At 45.9% G+C, this 19,585-nt stretch overlaps 1 protein-coding gene across 2 annotated transcripts in view; it reads left to right on the forward strand.

Moving 5' to 3' along the window:
• Positions 1-1,582: 1,582 nt before the first annotated feature.
• Positions 1,583-19,585, forward strand: part of RYR2 (ryanodine receptor 2) — a gene marked incomplete at its 5' end in the record, with an annotated part of 721,806 nt that continues 703,803 nt past the window's right edge. For both annotated transcript variants that reach the window (XM_082674159.1, XM_082674158.1), the window contains one exon: positions 1,583-1,630. In XM_082674159.1, the coding sequence (XP_082530285.1) occupies positions 1,583-1,630 (48 nt within the window). The remainder of the gene's footprint in view (positions 1,631-19,585) is intronic.

The following is a 19,585-nucleotide window of genomic DNA, read 5'->3' on the forward strand; positions in this document are numbered from 1 at the left end:
ATCATAAGATAGAGCAGACCATTACTAGTCTCACCAGGAGGGACAGTATTTATAGGCATATTCTTTATGTTATTCATTCGGCTGGAAATATGCAAAACTAGCTCGGTAAGTATAAAGTTCATGAAAGTTGAAAATAAGACGTTAAGGTGCATAGAACTTACAGGCAGATTTTAATAACTAATTATATGCTGCAAAATGTGCAGTGTAGGTAAATTGATGAAAAACCTTCACAGTGTCTGCATCTTCGGAGGATTGACATTTGCAACTTTTGTTTTGCATATCCTTATTTTTAAGTATCTTAAATGAACGAGTCGTGCACTAGGAGCAAGAGATAAGTGCTTTCTTATCCAAATTGTCTCAGACCCTGTATTTTCTTAGTCACAGCCGTTTGTTACACGGCAACTTGGAGGGTAACTGCACGGAGGATTGCGGGAACTAGATATTGATACCACTGGTGAAACGCTCGAGTTTATTCAGAAATAAATGGCTTTATAGTGAGGACAGCAGATACCGTAGTCCGAGTTTAGACCGCCTCAGTGATTCATACTGATATCATCCCATCCTTTATCGCAAGTCCTTGTTAAGGTCTGCATTTCTAATCTAGAGTATAAACTCCGGTCTGTTTATACTGCAGTGTCTGGCATAGGCATTCGCCATGTATTTGTTGAATGAATTTGTTAAAGTTCTGCGTACCATGCATTTTGCTTGGTTGATCTGTGAGAAGCATGGTGCACCGGCACTAGGTACTGAAGAATTCTCATGCTGATTAGGAACAGAGGTAATCCAAGTTTAAAATACCATGTGTTGTGTCACCTTTACTTGGAGGTGACTCACTCCAGGCATCCGGGTGAAAGATGATTCTTGCCTGCGATCCGAAATGCTGTGGAAGTTACCGCGGTAGCCCTTTCCAGGAGAAAGGAATGCCGAGCCCAGGTTTCGAAGGTCAGAAGGGGCAGGTGCAGCAGCAGCCCAGGGGAACAGAAGGGCGCAGGTGGAAGGCTGCCGGCTCGTCGGGTGCGCTTCGGCCGCGATACCCGGCGCGGCCAGTAAGCGGCGCTGGGCCTCGAGTTTGGAGGCCCCGAGGAGCGGGCTGCGGATTACCTGCAGCAGAGGGGAGCCGGCGAGCTCCTCCCCGCCCGCCCGCCCCCAGTCCCCGCCCCCAACGCGGCACTCAGCGCGGCTCCGCGGGCTCCACGCACTCGCTCGGAGGAGCCGGGGCAGAGCAGTCTGCCTGCTGCAGGCCGGACGCGCGAAGCAGGCGCGGCGGGGTTGCGGGGCCGCCTGCCCTCGTCCTCCGGACCGGGTCGCTCTCCTCCCGCACAGTGCGGCGCAGGGAGGCTCCCGCCTCGGCTGCCCCCACCCGCGCCTCCTCCTCCGCTCTGCAGGCGGGGACCGCCTGGCGCTCGGCGCCCAGCAGCCGCGGCCCCCTCCCGCCCCCGGCTCCGGGCAGCAGCAGCAGCAACAGCCGCCGCCGCCGCCGCAGCAGCAGCAGCAGCAGGAGACAGCGCGAGGGGCTGCCGCCGCCAGCGCCGCCGGGCTCCGCGGGGCTCGGGAGCCTGCCCCGGCCAGAAGGCGCGGAGCCATGGCCGATGGGGGCGAGGGAGAGGATGAGATCCAGTTCCTGCGAACTGTAAGTGCCGCGCGTCTCGGCTTCCCCGGGGATCAGGGGGAGCCAGGGCATCCACCGACTGGGTCCGGGCAGTGGGACACGCGGGCGGGCCGGCGGCTGCCCCCGGGGATACGGGAGGAGCCGGGCACCCCTCGGGGGGCGCAGGTGTGCGTGCTGGGGCGAGGGAAGGGAGGGTGCGTGTCCGTGCGCGCGTGTGTAAAGCCCGGGGACCGAGCGCGGCCGGAGCGTGGCGAGCGGGCGGGCGGCGCACGGGCTGGGTCCCGGGGCGCCTCGGAGCTGCGGGAGTCGGGGGACGCGGGGGCGGCCGGTCGGGCCTGTCCGGTCGGTGGGGCTGGGATCTTCCGGGCAGCCAGGGGCAGGGTGCAGACCCGGTGGCCCGTGGGGCGCGGGGGCCGACGGGGACGCGGGCAGTCGCCCGGAATTCCGCCGCGGCGCGGTTTCTCGGGCTTGACCCGCGCGCCATCACGCAACCCAGGGATTCGCCTACTTGGCGTGGCCGGGGCCGGGGAGGCGGGGCAGGATGTGCCCCCAAGTCGAGGTGCTGTGCAGGGGAGGGGGAGTCGCCTCCGTGGACACCGCGGTGCCTGGGGTTGGGGCCATTGGTGGTGCTGTGATTGCTCGCAGAACGTGGAAGGGATGGGAAGCGAGTGTGTGTGTGCGTGCACGCGCGCGCGGGGGTGGCGGGGGACAACGCGAACGTGTCGTTCTCTAAATGTTGGCTTATTGAACGCTGAGTGCAGCAAAGTGTGTGCGTGTGTGTGGGTAAGGGCAGGGTGGCTGCCCGGAATTTCCACACTGGGTGGCAGCAGGGGAAGGTTGGCTCCACTCTAATACAGTTTTTTCTCCGTAAGTACCTATTGGCACTGCTCCTTCCTGTCGCTGATTTGTTCGAACGCTGCAGGTACTTCTCAGGCTAAGGCTTTGCTCACCTCGAAGCTGGGACTGGAGAGCCCCTTGGCAAAAGAAAATGCCATAACTTCTTGTCAAGAGCACCTGGTTAGCGTTTGCAGCATCCTTTTGGTCTTTCCTTTCCCTGCACTTGTATCCTTCTCTCTGAAGGATATTCCCTTACAGGATTCCCCGTCATCATCCCCCCCACCCCCAGGACTGCAGCTTCTCCTGGCTCTTCTTTCCCCAGCAGTGAAAAAGCTGCCACTGCCCAGTTACAGTTACCTCCACAATCACAGAAAGTAAGAGAGATATTTACGTTTTGAGATATTAACCAGATAGCAACTTTTAGGTGTGAGAGTAGCCTAGATGACGCATTTGGGGGCTGAACAAGTGAAAACAGTACACTTGTCCAAGAACATTTGTAAGTGGCCAGTTTTTCCATTTTGCTCTTCTAATTTTTTTTTTTTTGGCACTCCGTTTTGCTTTGCGGGGGTAGGGCGGGGAGCCTTTCGAAAGGATAAAATCCAGGGTACGCATCAGATGGCGACTGATTTGACCTAACAGCTGGGCATCATGCACCATTACATGTGCTGTTGGTGGTACTACCGGTCCACCACCCAACTCTGAAGAGCCAGTTCACCAAAACCTTGCTCATGGGGAATATTGTAAGCCTACTAGGAATACAGTTTACTTTTTTTTTTTAGTGGAAAACTGTGTATATGGTTTTTAAATAACTAATAAAAAGCCCTATGAAAAGAAGTTTCTCAGTACCATGACATTTTTTGTTTGGGTGGATAAAATATTTAGTTGCTGTGTAATTCTTAAATTCATTTTTTTTTTCAAATGCCATAGGGTTAAAATTAGCTAGAAAATTTTGGAAGGCTCTGTGCACTCAAGGGCTTCCTGCAGGCTTAAATGTTAAGCCGAGCTCATGGAGGTGGTGTTATCAGAATACTTAATGGGGGCCGAGCTAATGTGCTTGCTGATGGGGTTCTGTACATATAAAGTAATGTTAAGTCTGTGCCCCTGGACAGCTGCCTGTCAGCCCCAGTGACACCTTTGATAAGTGGCTGCTGGGTAGAGATCTGGCAGCCCTGGGCTGGGATTTTTCTTTTAATAAAACATCCGTAGGTGGTTGTGCTGATGATAAATGACCTTGAAGGAAGTAGCATGGTGGAGCAGGGGAGTTTTTTTTTGGTGTGGCAAGAACATCTAAGAGGAAAACATGCCTTCCCCTCTGTATTTTACAGTTTCAGTGCAGAAATTCTCAAACCCTTTACTATTCCTCTGTCTGCTGCCTTTGCTCCTTTCCATTTTATTCTCTTAACCGGAGAATGTTGTTGGTTCAGAAATGTTAATGGAGTTAGGAATGGAGAGGATGTAGTTTTTAGCGGTAAATCCATCTGTGTTTTTTTTCCTGGAGCATTTTTTTTTCCTCTGTTGCGTCCAGTCTTGTCAGTATGAGGTTCTTCTTCTAATTCTTTTTTTTTTTTTTTTTTAAGTAGCCCAGGGAGTATTAACAACCTGTACCTCTACGTAAAACGGTTACAGATTATGGATAAAGCTGTTGTGCTTAAAAAAAGTGTTAGTCATTAAGAGGCCATAATGGTGAATTTCACTGGCCATTTCATATATTCTGAGTAGAGCACCTTAAGTAGTCTCTTGGATTTTTATTCAAGCATCGCAGCTCACTGAAGAATCTTTGGAATCTTTCTGTCCACAGGAAGTTTTCTTCTTCATTCTTCTGGAAGAGGTTTGTAATCACTGTCAAGGGAAGCAGAGGTGAAATCTTTTATGGACTGTGTCCGTGAGTTATGTCTGCTGCTGTGACTTAATTCTTCATTTGTGAATGAGGGTCTTTTCACTGTATTTAGCCGCTACTGGTCCCTCTCCCAGCTCTTTTCCATTATGTAATTGTGAGTTTGCTAACATTCCTTTCAAATGGTTACATAGATGAAAGATCATCTTCCATTCAGTGGCTTTCCCACCAGCTAGAAGCAGGCCCACTCTGATGTGTTTATCTTTTTTTTTTTAATCTATCTATTTATTTATTTTGGCTGCGTTGGGCCTTCATTGCTGCGCGCAGACTTTCTCTAGTTGCGGCAAGCGGGGGCTACTCTTCGTTGCGGTGCGCGGGCTCTAGGCGTGCGGGCTTCAGTAGTTGTGGCTCTCGGGCTCTAGAGCACAGGCTCAGTAGTTGCGGTGCACAGGCTTAGTTGCTCCATGGCATGTCGGATCTTTCCGGACCAGGGCTCGAACCCGTGTCCCCTGCATTGGCAGGTGGATTCTTAACCACTGCACCACCAGGGAAGTCCCTGATGTGTTTATCTTTGAGAGAAATTAAGAATACATATGTGTAAACTCTGGACGTGCTGGGACACTTAGAAGAATCCTATCATAAAATATGCCTTCAGCCCATAACGGATTTATTCACTGTCATTTCCAAACATATCCATGATTTGGAATGTGTTGTTTATTTTATTTTAAAAAATGTCCTTAACTTACCAATATAGCTATGAACTGGAATTCCTTGACTTTAAGAAAACCATGATGTAAAATAACCTTTGTCTGGAGTTGATTTTTCTAAGTACTTTGCCTTTCTTTTGTGTAAGCACAGTGAAGTTACTCTGGCGATATACTGTATCATGTAATTTTGCGTTTATGCATAGGTTGAGACTTCAAACTTAGTCCTGGCTGCAAAAATTATTCTGATAGGAATGCTTTGAGCTTTCCTCTGGCCTTCCTTTGCAGAGTGAGCTGTTTCACCGTACATTTCTTCCCAGTGCTTCCACATCTTGCTTGCTATTGATAGGAAGCATCTTAGAAAGGATTTAGCAGTTAATGGTAATAATCATAAAGTATAAATGCCACTGCACAACACGGTGAAATAGATCAGGCTGGAATGCGTAACCCCAGTTTGTAGAGGTCCAGGAAGGTTAATTGTACCAAGTCAGTTGCTCAGCAGTGCAGAACCAAGACTAAAACTCAGATCTTAGGATGATGTCCTTTCCAGGAGAGAAAGCCTGCTTTATCAGCTGCTGAAGCATGTTTTTGGTTCACAGGAGACAAACGGGACACAATCACAGAGTACAAACGAAAAGATTCTGGGTGAGCCCTTTCTGCTCCCCTGATACTGAAGGCATGAGGATCTTTTGATAGATAGGCACTGTGGTATTTTTTCAAGGAACTGATGGAAAGCCCACCCAGGCTTATTTTTTCATGTATTTTTCTTAATCTAGAAATTAGTGTGTACACATTGGCAGGAAGGGCAGGATCTGAAACACTTAGGGCGCTAATTTATTTGACATTCCATCTTGTTTGTCCTTTGGCTTTAGATAAGTGTTTTTATCAAGGCTGAATTACCAGAGAAAGGATTACAACTTCTGGGTGACTGTGATTCTGTAAATAGCCCTTGGGGAAGAAGAAGATGTGATGAGGCACACATTTGTCTCCTGGAACCCTGACATTATGGAGATATTTTGTTAATTTAGAAAAACATTTGTCAAACACTTTCTATGTGCATGGTGTGATAGTAGGTGTTAGGGAAGCATTCGAAATAAGGAAAAAAGTGGTCTGCAATTATAATTGCAAAGAAAAGATTTAGAGCCTGGTGTGGAACAGCTAGAAGGAAAAAGCACATGTAGAAACTCCTCTAGGATATTTGGGTAGGAAGAGACCTTTGGAAAATGTTATCTGAGACCTTCGGAAAATGTTATCTTGTCTACTCCTGCGTCTCCCTCCCCTGTCATCTTGCAGATAAGGAAAAGCTCAGAGAGGTGAAATGATTTGGCCCAGTGTCACACTCCAGGTTAGTGGCTGTCTTGGTTTGGGCCGCTATAACAGAATACCACAGACTGGGTGGCTTAAACAGCAAACGTATATTTCTCATGGTTCTGGAGGTTGGGGAGGCCAAGATCAAGGTGTCAGCAGATCCAGTGTGTGATGAGGGCTCCTTCCTGGTTTGCAGATGGCTGTCTTCTTGTCGTATCCTCATTTGGCCAAAAGAGAAATCATCTCTCTTGTGTTTCTTCTTATAAGGGCACTAATCCCTTTCATGGGGGTCCCACTCTCATGACCTAATTACCTCCCCCACTTCCCGATACCCCACCTTGGGAGTTAGGATTTCAATATAGGAAACATGGGGGGACGCAAACATTCAGCCCATAATAGCAGCAGTAGAGTAATGCAAAGGGTGTGAAAAATCTCTGAAGAATTGCCAAAAAGCTAGCTCATCAGCACACCATTCTTCTTTGTAGAGTAGATCTAAACCCACCTGTCCCATTTTATGCTTATCGTCACCTTCACAGGGTTTACTGTCTAAATCTACCCTCTTGTCCTTCTAGCTGCTGACAAGGATGTTTTGTCCCTCCTTTCTAAAGCTGCAGTCCCTCGTGTGTCCTAGATCTCAGCACAGTACTTGCTCGCTGGTCCAGGACTGGAATCTTGCATGAATTCCATCCTTTCTCTGCCTCCTTCTCCACTTGTTCCTTCTGGTTGATCTTGAAGCATGCTAATTTCTCCCATCTTAACATTTCTTTGTTTGACTCCGAGACCATTATCTAGCTGCTCAACTCCTCCAGATGTGGTCTCCACCCACTGCTTGTCTCCAAGCTGCCTGGTAATTGTTACCTAGCTTCTCTTGTTAAAATCACTTTAGTAGCTGATATTACCAGTGATCGCCTCGCTTCTGTGCCAAATCTAAACATTCCTCTCTACCCCTATTCCTTTAGCCCTCAGAAACTCTACTAATCTTGCTCTCCTTTTTGAAGCTCCTCTGTTTGGCTTTGGAGCTAGGATATATTGAGTTATTTTTATACATTTACGATCATGCTTTTTGGGGGTTCTTTTCACTCCGTCTACTCTTAGTCTTTGGTTGTCCCAAAAAATACTGTCCTATTTCTAGTTCTTGCTCTTCTGCCTTCGTGAGCTTATCTGTGCCACAAAGTCTGGGATCCTTGGAATAACAGAGTTTGAAAAGCCTTAACAATCGCTTCATCCAGCTCTGGGAGCCAGAGGAATGCCAGGAACTTTCCCAAAGCCATTTCTTCCTGTAGAAGAAAGCCACCCAGATCTGACAGCCTTTGGGCTCTCATTTCCAGCTGCCACGGCCTCTGTGTTAACTCCCCTCCTACTTCTGGACACACTGTCCTGAGCACACATGTATTCTGTCCCCCGAGTGGCTCTTCCTCCTGGTGGCTCTGCACTGGCCATGGCTTGGAAGCACCAGTGTGATCCACATCTCCAGAAGACCTAGGTCTGAGGCCTGAATCCACCAGGACCTAGCTTATGGACTTGAGAAAATGTTAAAAAATTCCTTAAAACCTAAAGATAATATTAGGCATCTCAGAGGGATTGTTTAAGATCATATGATAGAATTTATGTGCAGAAACCTGTTACAGAGCTCGGCTCATGGTACGTGCTCAGTGCATTTGTTTAGTTCTTTCTGATCCCTTCGTATCTAATTTGTCATCATCTCCTATCGTGATTTCCCTGGCAACCTAGCTCAGGTTTAGATTTCTTTCGTACCCCAGTACTTGTTCTAGCCTTCATCCTTCCCCTCTCCTCCAGCCACTGAAGCCTCCCTTGAATTCTCTTGCCATTTGCATCCCCCTAATACCCTTGTGTGCTCGCCACCACTCCTCAGTTCCAGGTTCCTGTCACACCCAGTCTGACTTCTCTCCCAGGTTCAGGACCTTCTATAATCTGATTCTTGACACCTTACTTGGGTTCCCCATCCTGCAAAATGTCAGCCTTGTGAGGAGATACTGAGAGGAAGGTGACTGAGACAAGTGACTAAGGCGAGAAAGAGGATAAAGGAAGGATGAAGTGAGTCTGAGTGATTGGGGCTGCCCGGGAGAGACCCTGGGTTCCTGTCAGAATCCGTACTCTTTTTCTCTTTTTTTTTTCAGTTTATTTATGCTTGTGTTGGGTCTTCGTTTCTGTGCAAGGGCTTTCTCTAGTTGTGGCAAGCGGGGGCCACTCTTCATCGTGGTGCGCGGGCCTCTCACTATCGCGGCCTCTCTTGTTGCGGAGCACAGGCTCCAGACGCGCAGGCTCAGCAGTTGTGGCTCACGGGCCCAGTTGCTCCGCGGCATGTGGGATCTTCCCAGACCAGGGCTCGAACCCGTGTCCCCTGCATTGGCAGGCAGATTTTCAACCACTGTGCCACCAGGGAAGCCTATCAGAATCCGTACTCTTCACGTGAGAAGCTTCTAGGTGGTGAGGTGACTTCCAGGGCATCACAGGGGCATCCAGTGCAGTGGTTTTATCCACTTACTTTCATCTTTATTTTTTAATTTAATTTAATTTTATTATTACTTTTTTTTTTACTTTCATCTTTATTAATCATGGGAAGAACATTGGAACGGGGACTCTGCCAGTCAGTGGTTGTGTGACCTCGGGATTGGCGGGGTCCCATAAGAATCCTTTCAGGAACCGTACAGTGGGGACTTAGTTACCTCTGAGGGGCTCTCTGCCATGTTAAGAGTCCTGGGGTCAGCCGGACTCAAACTATTTAGAAGAATGAGTGTAATAAAAACCTTGCCCTGGAACTGGACATGCGTACTTTGTTTTTTTTTGTTTTACAATATCATCCATTGTCATTTATTTGTAATAAGCAATCAAACAAATACATTAGATTCAGAATCTAGAAGCTGAAAGCTTATTTTACGTATTATCTTTTTTCCCTTATTCTTTCAACACATACATATTTTGTACCTACGATGTGCTGTGCGTAACAAGAGCCTAAGCTATTACTGTGGATTAAAAAAATTACATGTAAATACTTGGCTGCTTAGAAGTTCACAGACAAATAAATGGCCCGTAGCACAGTGTAGAACATCACGTAATACATTCTGTGAACGCATGTTGGACGTGAACACTGTGAATGATGCTGGCGTCCGTGGATATTCTCATCCTGGTGGGTCACAGCATCGGCAGCTAAACTGTGATCGTCTTCCTCTCCATGGTGTCAGCTTTGAAGTGCTTCTCTGGCTTCCCGTTATTACTTGGGCCGGTGAAGACTTGACCCATATTTCTGGGGCTTCCTAAAATGTGATAGATAGTTGACCCAGATAAAAGGTGTTCTTCCTGCTGCCTGTGGCCCAGTAAAAGTCCTCTAGTGATGTTTCTGTAGTGAAGCGGAAACCTGAAGCGCTCCCTGTTGCTGACCTGGAGTGTTCAGAAGGACCGGCACGTGGTTTCCTCCACGCCCGTTATCCAAACAGAGTTCTGTCCAGAGAGTGGGAGCCACTGACACGTGTGCCCAGGTGAGACCTCCACTAGGTGGCTATGCCCAGGCACCTACTGTCACCAAGCGATCATCAGTATTTGCCAGTTTCCTGAAGAAAACCTCAAATCTCGCTGGGGACCTAAGGCAGTTGCAGGGCAAAGTGAGTGGAACAGCAGGAAGTGCTGTAGGAGCTCAGAGGATGATGGAGCCTTGCTGGGTCTGGGGAGGGTGGAGGCAGGAGTTTCCTGATCAGTGCTGTGGGCGACACTTGTCCACGGGGATAAACACTTCTTAGTGTGATTGTTGAGCCAGGGACACAGGCCCACCATCGCCATCACCCTGGGAGGAAGGACGAGTCTATGTGGTCAATTTATTTTTTTCTACTACGGTAAGTACTTTTTTTTTTCCTTAAAGAAGTTTGTTATTTTAAAAGCTTTTTGGCACACTGGTTCCACTTCTAATGAAATTTTTAATTGTCTTATTTCCCTCTGAATTTAGAACCAGACTCATAAAGTTCACATGAATCTGAATTTCACTCGTATTTAATACATAACCAAAGACGTAAAGTAAAAGATACATTTTGAGAGCACAAAGAAAAAGTGATTAGAGAAAAGGAAAAATTCCAGGAAATAAATCAAATCCTTAGTGTTGAGTAAACTGGGCCCCTATTAAAATAGGTACTGAGGGCTTCCCTGGTGGCGCAGTGGTTGAGAGTCCGCCTGCCGATGCAGGAGACACGGGTTCGTGCCCCGGTAAGGGAGGATCCCACATACCGCGGAGTGGCTGGGCCCGTGAGCCATGGCCGCTGAGCCTGCGCGTCCGGAGCCTGTTCTCCGCAGTGGGAGAGGCCACAACAGTGAGAGGTCCGCGTACCGCAAAAAAAAAAAAAAAAAAATAGGTACTGAGCGTCACACTGAGCTTCTAGCCGTTAAAAGTTGTGCTCACTTATTTTCCACAGTGGGTTTATGGTGATCAGAATATGACTTCTTTTAAATTTCACTAGAGTCTGTATTTATTTCACATTAAAAGAAATTTTGGACACACACACACACAAAAGAAAGATAGTAAGATAATACTCCATATTTCTTTTTACCAAATTTTGACCGTAAAGTACTTCAGGGACACGTACAATTATGAACCCATCGGGTAGAGCCCAGTTTCTTTCCCTGCCTTTCAGAGAAGAACAGCATATTGAAGGATGATTGGGGTACTTGAAACATTTAGCAGAGACACACGGTCGCCCACACTCACTGGATTGAATCCTCGGTGCTCTTCTACCTCTGGACACATCTGACATGATTTGAAATGTCCATAAAGCAGTGCCCACAATTGGGAGTTACGATCAGCTTACAAGTTCTGGCTTATAGGTTCAGTGACACATGAGGAGAACATTTGCTCTTGAGTTACAGACAAATGAAAAAGCTGGGATGAATTGTTTCAGATTGATGGCTGTCAAAGAAGTTTAAGGCATCCAGTTCCACCGCTGTCCTCTTTGTGACAGTAAAGGGGGCCATCATTTCCTGAAGATGGGGTATTATTATTGAGTTCAAAGGTCTTGCTGCTGCTACAGAGAACAGCATCACTCAGAAAAGCCTGCAAAATCAGCCTAGCTTGAGTCCTACTCACGCAAAAGAGGACGCATGAACGAGGAAAGAAGAGGGAATTGTGGTCTCACCCCTTCCCTCTTCAGCGCCCTGTTTTCTTTCTTTTCTCCCCGTGGGACTGCTTTAGTACCTCTCTCTCTATCTATCTGATTGAGGTACAGTTCATATACACAGTTATGTTAGTTTCAGGTGTACAACATAATGATATATTTGTATTGCAAAATGATCACCACAATGTCTAGTTAACATCCATTACCACATGTGATGAGACCCTGTAAGATCTTCTCTTGTAGCAACTTTCAAATACACAATACAGTAGTGTTAACTATAGTCACCATGCTGTAAGTTACGTCCCCAGGACTTAATTTATTTTATAACTAGAGGTTCGTACCTTTTGACCCCCTTCACCCATTTCACCACACCCCCCATTGCCCCTAGTAACCACCAGTCTTTTCTCTGTGAGTGTGGTTGTTTTGTTTTTAGATTCTATATATAAATGAGGTCATACTGTATTTGTCTTTGTCTGACTTATTTCACTTAGCATATACCCTCAAGGTCTGTCTGCGTTGTTGCAAATGACGAGATTTGATTCTTTTTATGGCAGAGTAATATTCCATTGTGTGTGTGTGTATACATATATATAATACCACATTTTCTTTATCCATTCATTCATCGATGGACGCTTAGGTTGTTTCCATGTCTTGGATATTGGAGATAACGCTGCAGTGAACATGGGGGTGCAGATAACTTTTTGAGTTAGTGCTATTGTTCCATTCAGATAAATACCCAGAAGTGGGGTTTTTAGATCCTATGTTAGTTCTATTTTCATTTTTTGAGGAGCCTCCATACGGTTTTCTGTAGTGGCTGCATCAGTTTACATTCACACCAGCAGTGCACAACGTTTTCTTTTCTCTGCATCCTCACCAACACTTGTTATTTCTTGTCTTTCTGATAATAGCCATTCCAACAGGTGTGACATGATATCTCAGTGTAGTTTTTTCTTGTGTGTGTGTAGTAATCTTGCTTTTATTTATTTTTTAAATGAATGGTTAATTTTATCTTTTCCAGTTTTATTGAAATATAGTTGACTTACAGTACTGTGTAAGTTCAAAGTGTACAGCATAATGATTTCACTACATACATCATGAAATGATTATCACAATAAGTTTAGTGAACATCCATCATCTTATACAGATACAAAAATCAAAGACATAGAGAAAAAGTTTTTTACCGTGGGATGAAAACTCAGGATTTACTCTTAACAACTTTCATATATAACATACATCGCTGTAGTTTTGATCCATCATTTCTTTGGGTTCGTTTTGAAATATTCGTTGACTACCTACTATGTGCCAAGCACCAGGCTGGGTGCTGGGACCCAAGTATCTCTGAGCTTGTTCCTGAGTTTCTTATGTCTCTGGTGGGTGGGATGGGGAATATGGAGAGAGTGAACATGAGGTGGAGAACTGGTGTGGGAGAGGATGCTGAAGAGGGAGGGATCCGTGCCTGGTAATTAGGATGGTCCAAGGCTTCATGGAAGGGGGCAGCATTTACAGGTGCAGAATTTTCAGACTGTAAAGGGACTTCTGGTCTACCTCCATGATTTGTGGTGATGGAAAATGAAAGGGCCTCAGGTCTGCTGACTGTCATTTATTTGGCTCGGGATAGCCACCATGCAAATGATTCTGGGAGCAATTCATTTAGTCCATAAAGCAGTTGACTGCTGTTGTACAGACCAAGAAACTGAGCTGCAGACAGTGAAATTACTTACTCAAGGGTAGTTCGTGAGTAAGCGATGTTGGCGGTGAGCCCAAGGTCTTTCTGATGCCCAAACCCTCTTCTTCCCTTCCCTCCTTCCTTGTTTCCTTCCAGTCGTCAGGGAAAATTATGAGAGACTGAATTTGGCCAGTAGAAAAAAAGAATTGAGGGTGCCCCGTCTACCTCACTCGCTCATTTGAGTTATCTCTGCCTTGCGTTTATCTTTGAGCCGTTTTACAACTCTGTAAGTTGTAGAGAACTGATGGTAATGGTTCCTGGATGTTGGATTCTTGATCAGAGAAAATGCAGATTGTATCTGGTGGAATGCAGGTGGGGATATGGAGCAGTTTGGCACTTAGCGAGCAAATTCGTTTCAGTTTTCCTGATGGGTGCATGTATTTGTATGCTCTTTGGATTTTCCTTTGAACGTGTAGTAACATCATACTGGTTCTTGCATTTAATGATGAATTCAGTAAAATCTTAGACACGTGTTCATTTTACATTCGTTTGAGTGTTGTTTTTACCTGTAAAAAAATACCTTTAATGTCACTCATATGCCCTTTAAAGATGGATAGGATTTTGATGAATTGGGCTGAGGAGGTGGGCAGACAGGGTCCCAGGGGAGAAGGGGTGTGAGTAGAGGCATTGGGTCGGTACTCTCTGTTTTCTCATCCCTGACGCTTGTTTTCACTTGTCTCTGCCCTGCTGTGTGTCCAGCAGGCTCCTGTTTCCGCTGGGCGCTGGGAGATGTCCCCTCCCCTTGTCCCCTCAGATTGAGGGCTGGTACCAGCTTCCCACTGGGGCTGGTCACTAGGTGTCTCTCCGCCTCTGTCGGGCCCTATCACCCTCCACGCCCACTCCTTGGTCCCTGCCTTAAATGCCTTTCAAAGAAGCCCTTTGAGATTTCTGTTTCCTTTCTTGGCAAGACTCTGATGGAAACATCCAGAAACACACGGAGCCATGTTTGGGAAAGAGACTCTGAGAGTGTGTGCTGGGGTAATCCCGGGAGGGTGGGAACCTTGAGGCCACCAGGGACAGGGATTTATGCTTAATTCACAAGGTAAGAAGAGGCCTTGAAGTGATTTTTTTTTCCCCTCCTCTCTAGGGAGGGAAATGGGTCAGAGCTGTCTGTTAGGAAGATTGATGTGGTAGCAATTTATAAGATAAATTGAGATATAGAGAGATTAGAGAGAGACCGGAGCTGAGATGCCTGTTAGGGACAGTCACCGTGGAGTTGGCGCAAGATGATTCAGTCTGAGTTTGCATGGTGTTTGTGGGAATGAAAAGGAGGGGGAGGTTTAGAGATGCCATGGGGGAGGGATGTACAGGACTGACTGGTAACTGATTCGATGTGAGGAGAAGAAAAAGACAAGGATGAGCTTAGGAGACTCGAAGAAATGTGGCCCAAATGCAGGTTTTAAGGGAAGGCAGTGGGATTCGTTTGGGACATCCTGATTTTGAGGTACATTATGGACAGACGTGCATCCCCCTCCAAATGATACAGTAGGAGTCTTAACCCTCAGGACCTCAGAATGTGGTCTCCTGTGGAGACAGGGTCTTTACAGAGATAGTGAAGTTAAAATGAGGGCATAAGGGTGGGCCCTAATCCAATACGACCTGATGTCTTTATAAAAAAGGGGAAATTGGGACTCAGACACGTGAAGAGGAAAGCTGATGTGAAGACACACATGGAGCAGGCCACGTGAGGACAGATGCCTTGGAGCCGTGCATCTCCGAGTCAGGAGATGCCGACGGCCTCCAGAAGCCAAGAGGGAGGCCTGGAACAGATTCTCCCTCACAGCCTCAGAAGGAAGCAGCCCTGCTGACACCCCGATCTCACACTTCTGGCCTCCAGAGCTGGGAGGCCATGCATTTCTGTGAAGCTGTCCAGCTGTGGTGCTTTGTTAGAGCAGTCCTAGGAAACAATACAACGGGCAAAGCTGCAAACGTGGATGTCGTGTTTGTAAGAGAGAATGGGCCTCGAGAGACCTAGGCCCATCCTCTTAGGTCGCCATTGGTGTGATAGCAAAGCCACGAAAATGGGTAGGATCTCAGACAAGGAGCACGTAGAAACAGAGGTGGATGATGCAGGAGAGCTCTTTCCCCACCCACCCATCGGTGAGAAGGAGGAAGAGCAGAGGTGGTAGCTTGAGGGGGGAGCAAGGTTGACAGAAAGTTACTGATTATTTCCCTATAAAAAAATTTTTTTTTAAACTTTATTTTTATTGGAATACAGTTGCTTTACAACGTTGTGTTAGTTTCTGCTGTACAGCAAAGTGAATCAGTTATAGGTATACATATATCCACTTTTTTGTTTCACGTGGGAGAGACCACAGTCTAGGTTATGGTGGAAAAGGTATAATTGTTGGAGCAAGAGCCTAGGTACAGGCCAGGCTAGAGACTGCCCCGTCCTCCACCTGCCACCATAATTGGGCACACAAATAAACAGATGCATCCCCTCTTTTAGCGGATAATTACTTACTGCTTTACCTAATCTGAGAGCACACGCTATTTTGGTTTGGTTTTCAGTTAGCTTTGCAAAATTTCATTTTCTGCTGGGGACCTTGCAGCAAGCAATCAGAATTAGAGCTTCGCTGGTTCTAAGCTGGGCGCATTCTGTTTGGTGTTGCACAGTGTCGGTGATTAAATAATCCAGCTAGCATATCTCACTAGGACGAATGGGAGAAGTTCATCTTGCTAGTGGTTTTATTTTTTTCCCGTAGCTACTGATTCGGAAAGATTGCGGGGTTTGTATACGTATTTACAAATAACTTTTAGCAAATGGAATATATGAGAACAATTTTCTGACAGCTCAATCAGGGGAACATGTCAAAATATCTTAGGAAACAAAATGATTCTGCTCATAGCAGCTGCCCTTGGCTGTCCTACTGTGATACATAGTTTAGCTGGCTAAGTAAATTTCTGTAATGTTTCAGAAAATTAAGCAATTTGCATTTTTCTGAGATATTTTAATTCCCATAAGACTTACATTTTAATGTAATTGGCAGTATACCGCATATACAATTTATAGCTTGCAAAGCTCTGTTTTTTAAAAAAATTTGAACAGTAAAGGTACATAGCATTTAAATGTGCAAATCCCAGTCGGTTTCTTACTTAACACCAGTGATAGAAAAGTAAAAGCTTTCAACATATCTGTGCTTAACAACAAAGAATTATCTTAATCTCTTCAGTACCTCAGTCATTGCCCACCACGCTTTATTAAAAGGAAACTCCTTTTGAGATGATGGTTATGATAGGGTCTTCTCAGCTAGCCAGACCACATGCTGACCATGCATCCGGCAGAATTAAAAGTACGTCACCTTTTGCCCCTGTCAAATTAGATACATTTTACTTTCCCTAATGTATATAGATATGTAATATATATATGTATACGACAAATGTCAATTAAATTTCTATAATCTGTAACTTTTTAAGACCTTTCTTCAATCAGTAATGTACTAGGTGAAGTGTTCAGTCATGTTCTTGGCTTCTCAGTCTCTTCTTGCCCACCTGTGCCCAGGGCTGCCAGGATTTGCTGGGCGTGAGAGGTCCTCATAGTTTGAAGGTCAAGGAGTCTACCTTTCTACTGTTCCACGTGCCAGAATTAAATTTTAGAATGGGCCCTCACTCAGACTTACCCAATCACACATATTCAGTTCTCACCCCTTTCTTAGGGAATGAAATCACTCTTGTGCAAATGTAAAAGAGGGTTTGGGAAACTAAGGGAGGGAAAAGAGGGGTGGGACCGAATAATCTGGAGGCTTCTTCCTCTCTAACCCCTGGGACTCTACCATCTTTCCGCCTGGTTACACTGCTTATGGGTACTGGTCCAGAGAAGGGGAGATGAGGCAGTAACACTCAAGCACAAATTAGATGATGGGGAAATAGCTTCCCAACATTTTCATTATAGAATGATAAAGAAACGGCCCTATCTACTGTCGGTGGAACATCTTCTAGTTTTGGTCCTGCCAAGGACATTTTCTACAGAACAAAATTTTGAGAATTTCATACGATTGGCAGAACAAGAAATAGGGCATAAGTTCTAACAAACAAAAATATTGCTCTGGAAAGGCCCGAAGCAAGGCCATGTATGTCAGTAGAAAATGGTGCCAGTGATTCCGTAACGATACCAGTTTCCTGCAGTCACGCAGTGGGGATGGAGCAGAGAGATCACTTCTCCATTTCTCTCTACATGTGGGCAGACTGAAGCCCAGAGTTTTGTAAGGGGGGGTGCTATGTATATAGATAACCCAGATGACTGAGGATAAAGATACAGAAGTGGATTTTAAGATCTCAGCACTAGAGATGGTTTATGGTGTTGCCCTCTAATATGAATCATGGAGCAAACTAAAATCTGACCAAAAGAGCCTGCTAAATAAATCAAGGAGAAGGCCTTGCAAGTCTTTGTGGAAGGGAGAAAATGAGTAATGGCACCTTCTTCCGCTTGTTCAGACCATCAGGAGTCAAGAACTCTGCTTAACATAGCGGGACAGCTTCCAAGCAGGGGGGCCCAATACTGTGGCTAAATGGAGTCTTTTTTTTTTTTTTTTTGACATGGTAAGTTTGTTTGTTTATTTATTTATTTATGGCTGCGTTGGGTCTTCCTTGCTGCATGCGGGCTTTGTCTAGATGTGGCGAGCAGGGGCTACTCTTCATTGTGGTGCGTGGGCTACTCAGTGCGGTGGCTTCTCTTGTTGTGGAGCATGGGCTCTAGGCACGCGGGTTTCAGTAGTTGCAGCACGCGGGCTCAGTAGTTGTGGCTCGCAGGCTCTAGAGCACAGGCTCAGTAGTTGTGGTGCGTGGGCTTAGTTGCTCCGTGGCATGTGGGATCCTCCTGGACCAGGGCTCGAACCCGTGTCCCCTGCATTGGCAGGGGGATTCTTAACCACTGCGCCACCAGGGAAACCCAGTGGAGTCTATTTTTAAGGTTAGATAAATTCAGCCAATTTTTATGGGCAGGGGAAAATTATTGCTCAACTGTTTTTGATAAGATTCTGTTATGCCATGAACTGAAATACTGAGAGCAGAACAGGTTTTCATATGAGTGAGGAAGAGAGAAGAAAAACTACTACAAATTATAGGAGACGGAGGCTATATTTTTGGGGGTGGGTGATGAATTAATAAGTTTTCAGGCTTTCATTTTTATTTACTTCCACAGTTGGCTTGTGGTTTCTCCAATTCATCATAAAGGCTATAAATATTGGATTGACCGTATGTTAGGCTGATGTTTTCATTGAATGGTGATATTATGAAGGTACTGGATGGGACCATGATTATCTATGTATGCATATCCCTGCATTCAACAAAGATGTATTCACTACCGCCTGTGCGTCAGGTGTTTGTGGGGTGCTCTGAGCTTGTCTTTTTTTTGCGGTACGCGGGCCTCCCACCGCCGCGGCCTCTCCTGTCGCGGAGCACAGGCTCCGGACGCGCAGGCTCAGCGGCCATGGCTCACGGGCCCAGCCGCTCCGCAGCATGCGGAATCCTCCCAGACTGGGGCACGAACCCGCGTCCCCTGCATTGGCAGGCGGACTGCCAACCACTGTGCCACCAGGGAAGCCCTGAGCTTGTCTTAAAGGTTCCTTCTTTTGTATTTTAAAATAATTTCCATAGAGTCACTAATAAGTCTGCTAGACTGGAAAGAGCTGAGGCTAGAACCCAAGGGCTAACCTAAGATTTCCATCTTAGTCTCTGTCAAATAAGTTCTATGTTGTCTATAATCAGCCAGCCCACAGTTTTCCATTTTATCCAAGGGGAAATTAATGAGGATGATCAAATGCTGGCTGAAAGCTCTTGTATTTGCATCTGTAGAAATAGAATTTATACATAAATTTATGTATTATTTTTACCATGATGATGTTCTTAGCATTTATAAATAATGTATGTAAGGCATTCTACTTGACTCCATGGAAATAATGAGATATATAAGACATAGTCCTTGCCTGCAAGCAACTCTTCCTAAGATTCATTTATTTGCCTTTTGCAGACTCTTTTCCTATTAATTTTTTAAGTAAATAAAAAAAACTTTTAAAATAAAAAATGTAGTATGTAGCATTCACATACAGTAAGGTACACGAATCTTAGGTATACGGCTTGATGAACTTCTGCAACGTGAACACTCGTGTGTAGCCATCACTCAGATCAGACCTAGAAGCCTCCCTCAGATCCACCCCCAGTAGTCACCTGCCTCTCCAGAGGTAGCTGGTATTCTGACTTCTAGCAAAATAGACTTGTTCTGCCTGTTTCTGCGCTTTACGTAAATGGAATAGTGTGATATGTGCTCTTTTGTGGTTTCTTCTGCTTAATGTTGTATCTGTGAGATGCATCTCACGGTGCTCATTAGTGTCATTGCTCAGTGCCACACCTTGTGGGTAGACATTGAGTCGTTTCCAGTTTTCATGATTATGAATAAAGCTGGTATTGATATTCTCAAACATTAAATATTTAAGCGAATGCCTGAAATTCAGGTAT

Source organism: Grampus griseus (genome assembly GCF_964374135.1).
Source record: "Grampus griseus genome assembly, chromosome: 16".
Classification (NCBI taxonomy): Eukaryota; Metazoa; Chordata; class Mammalia; order Artiodactyla; family Delphinidae; genus Grampus; species Grampus griseus.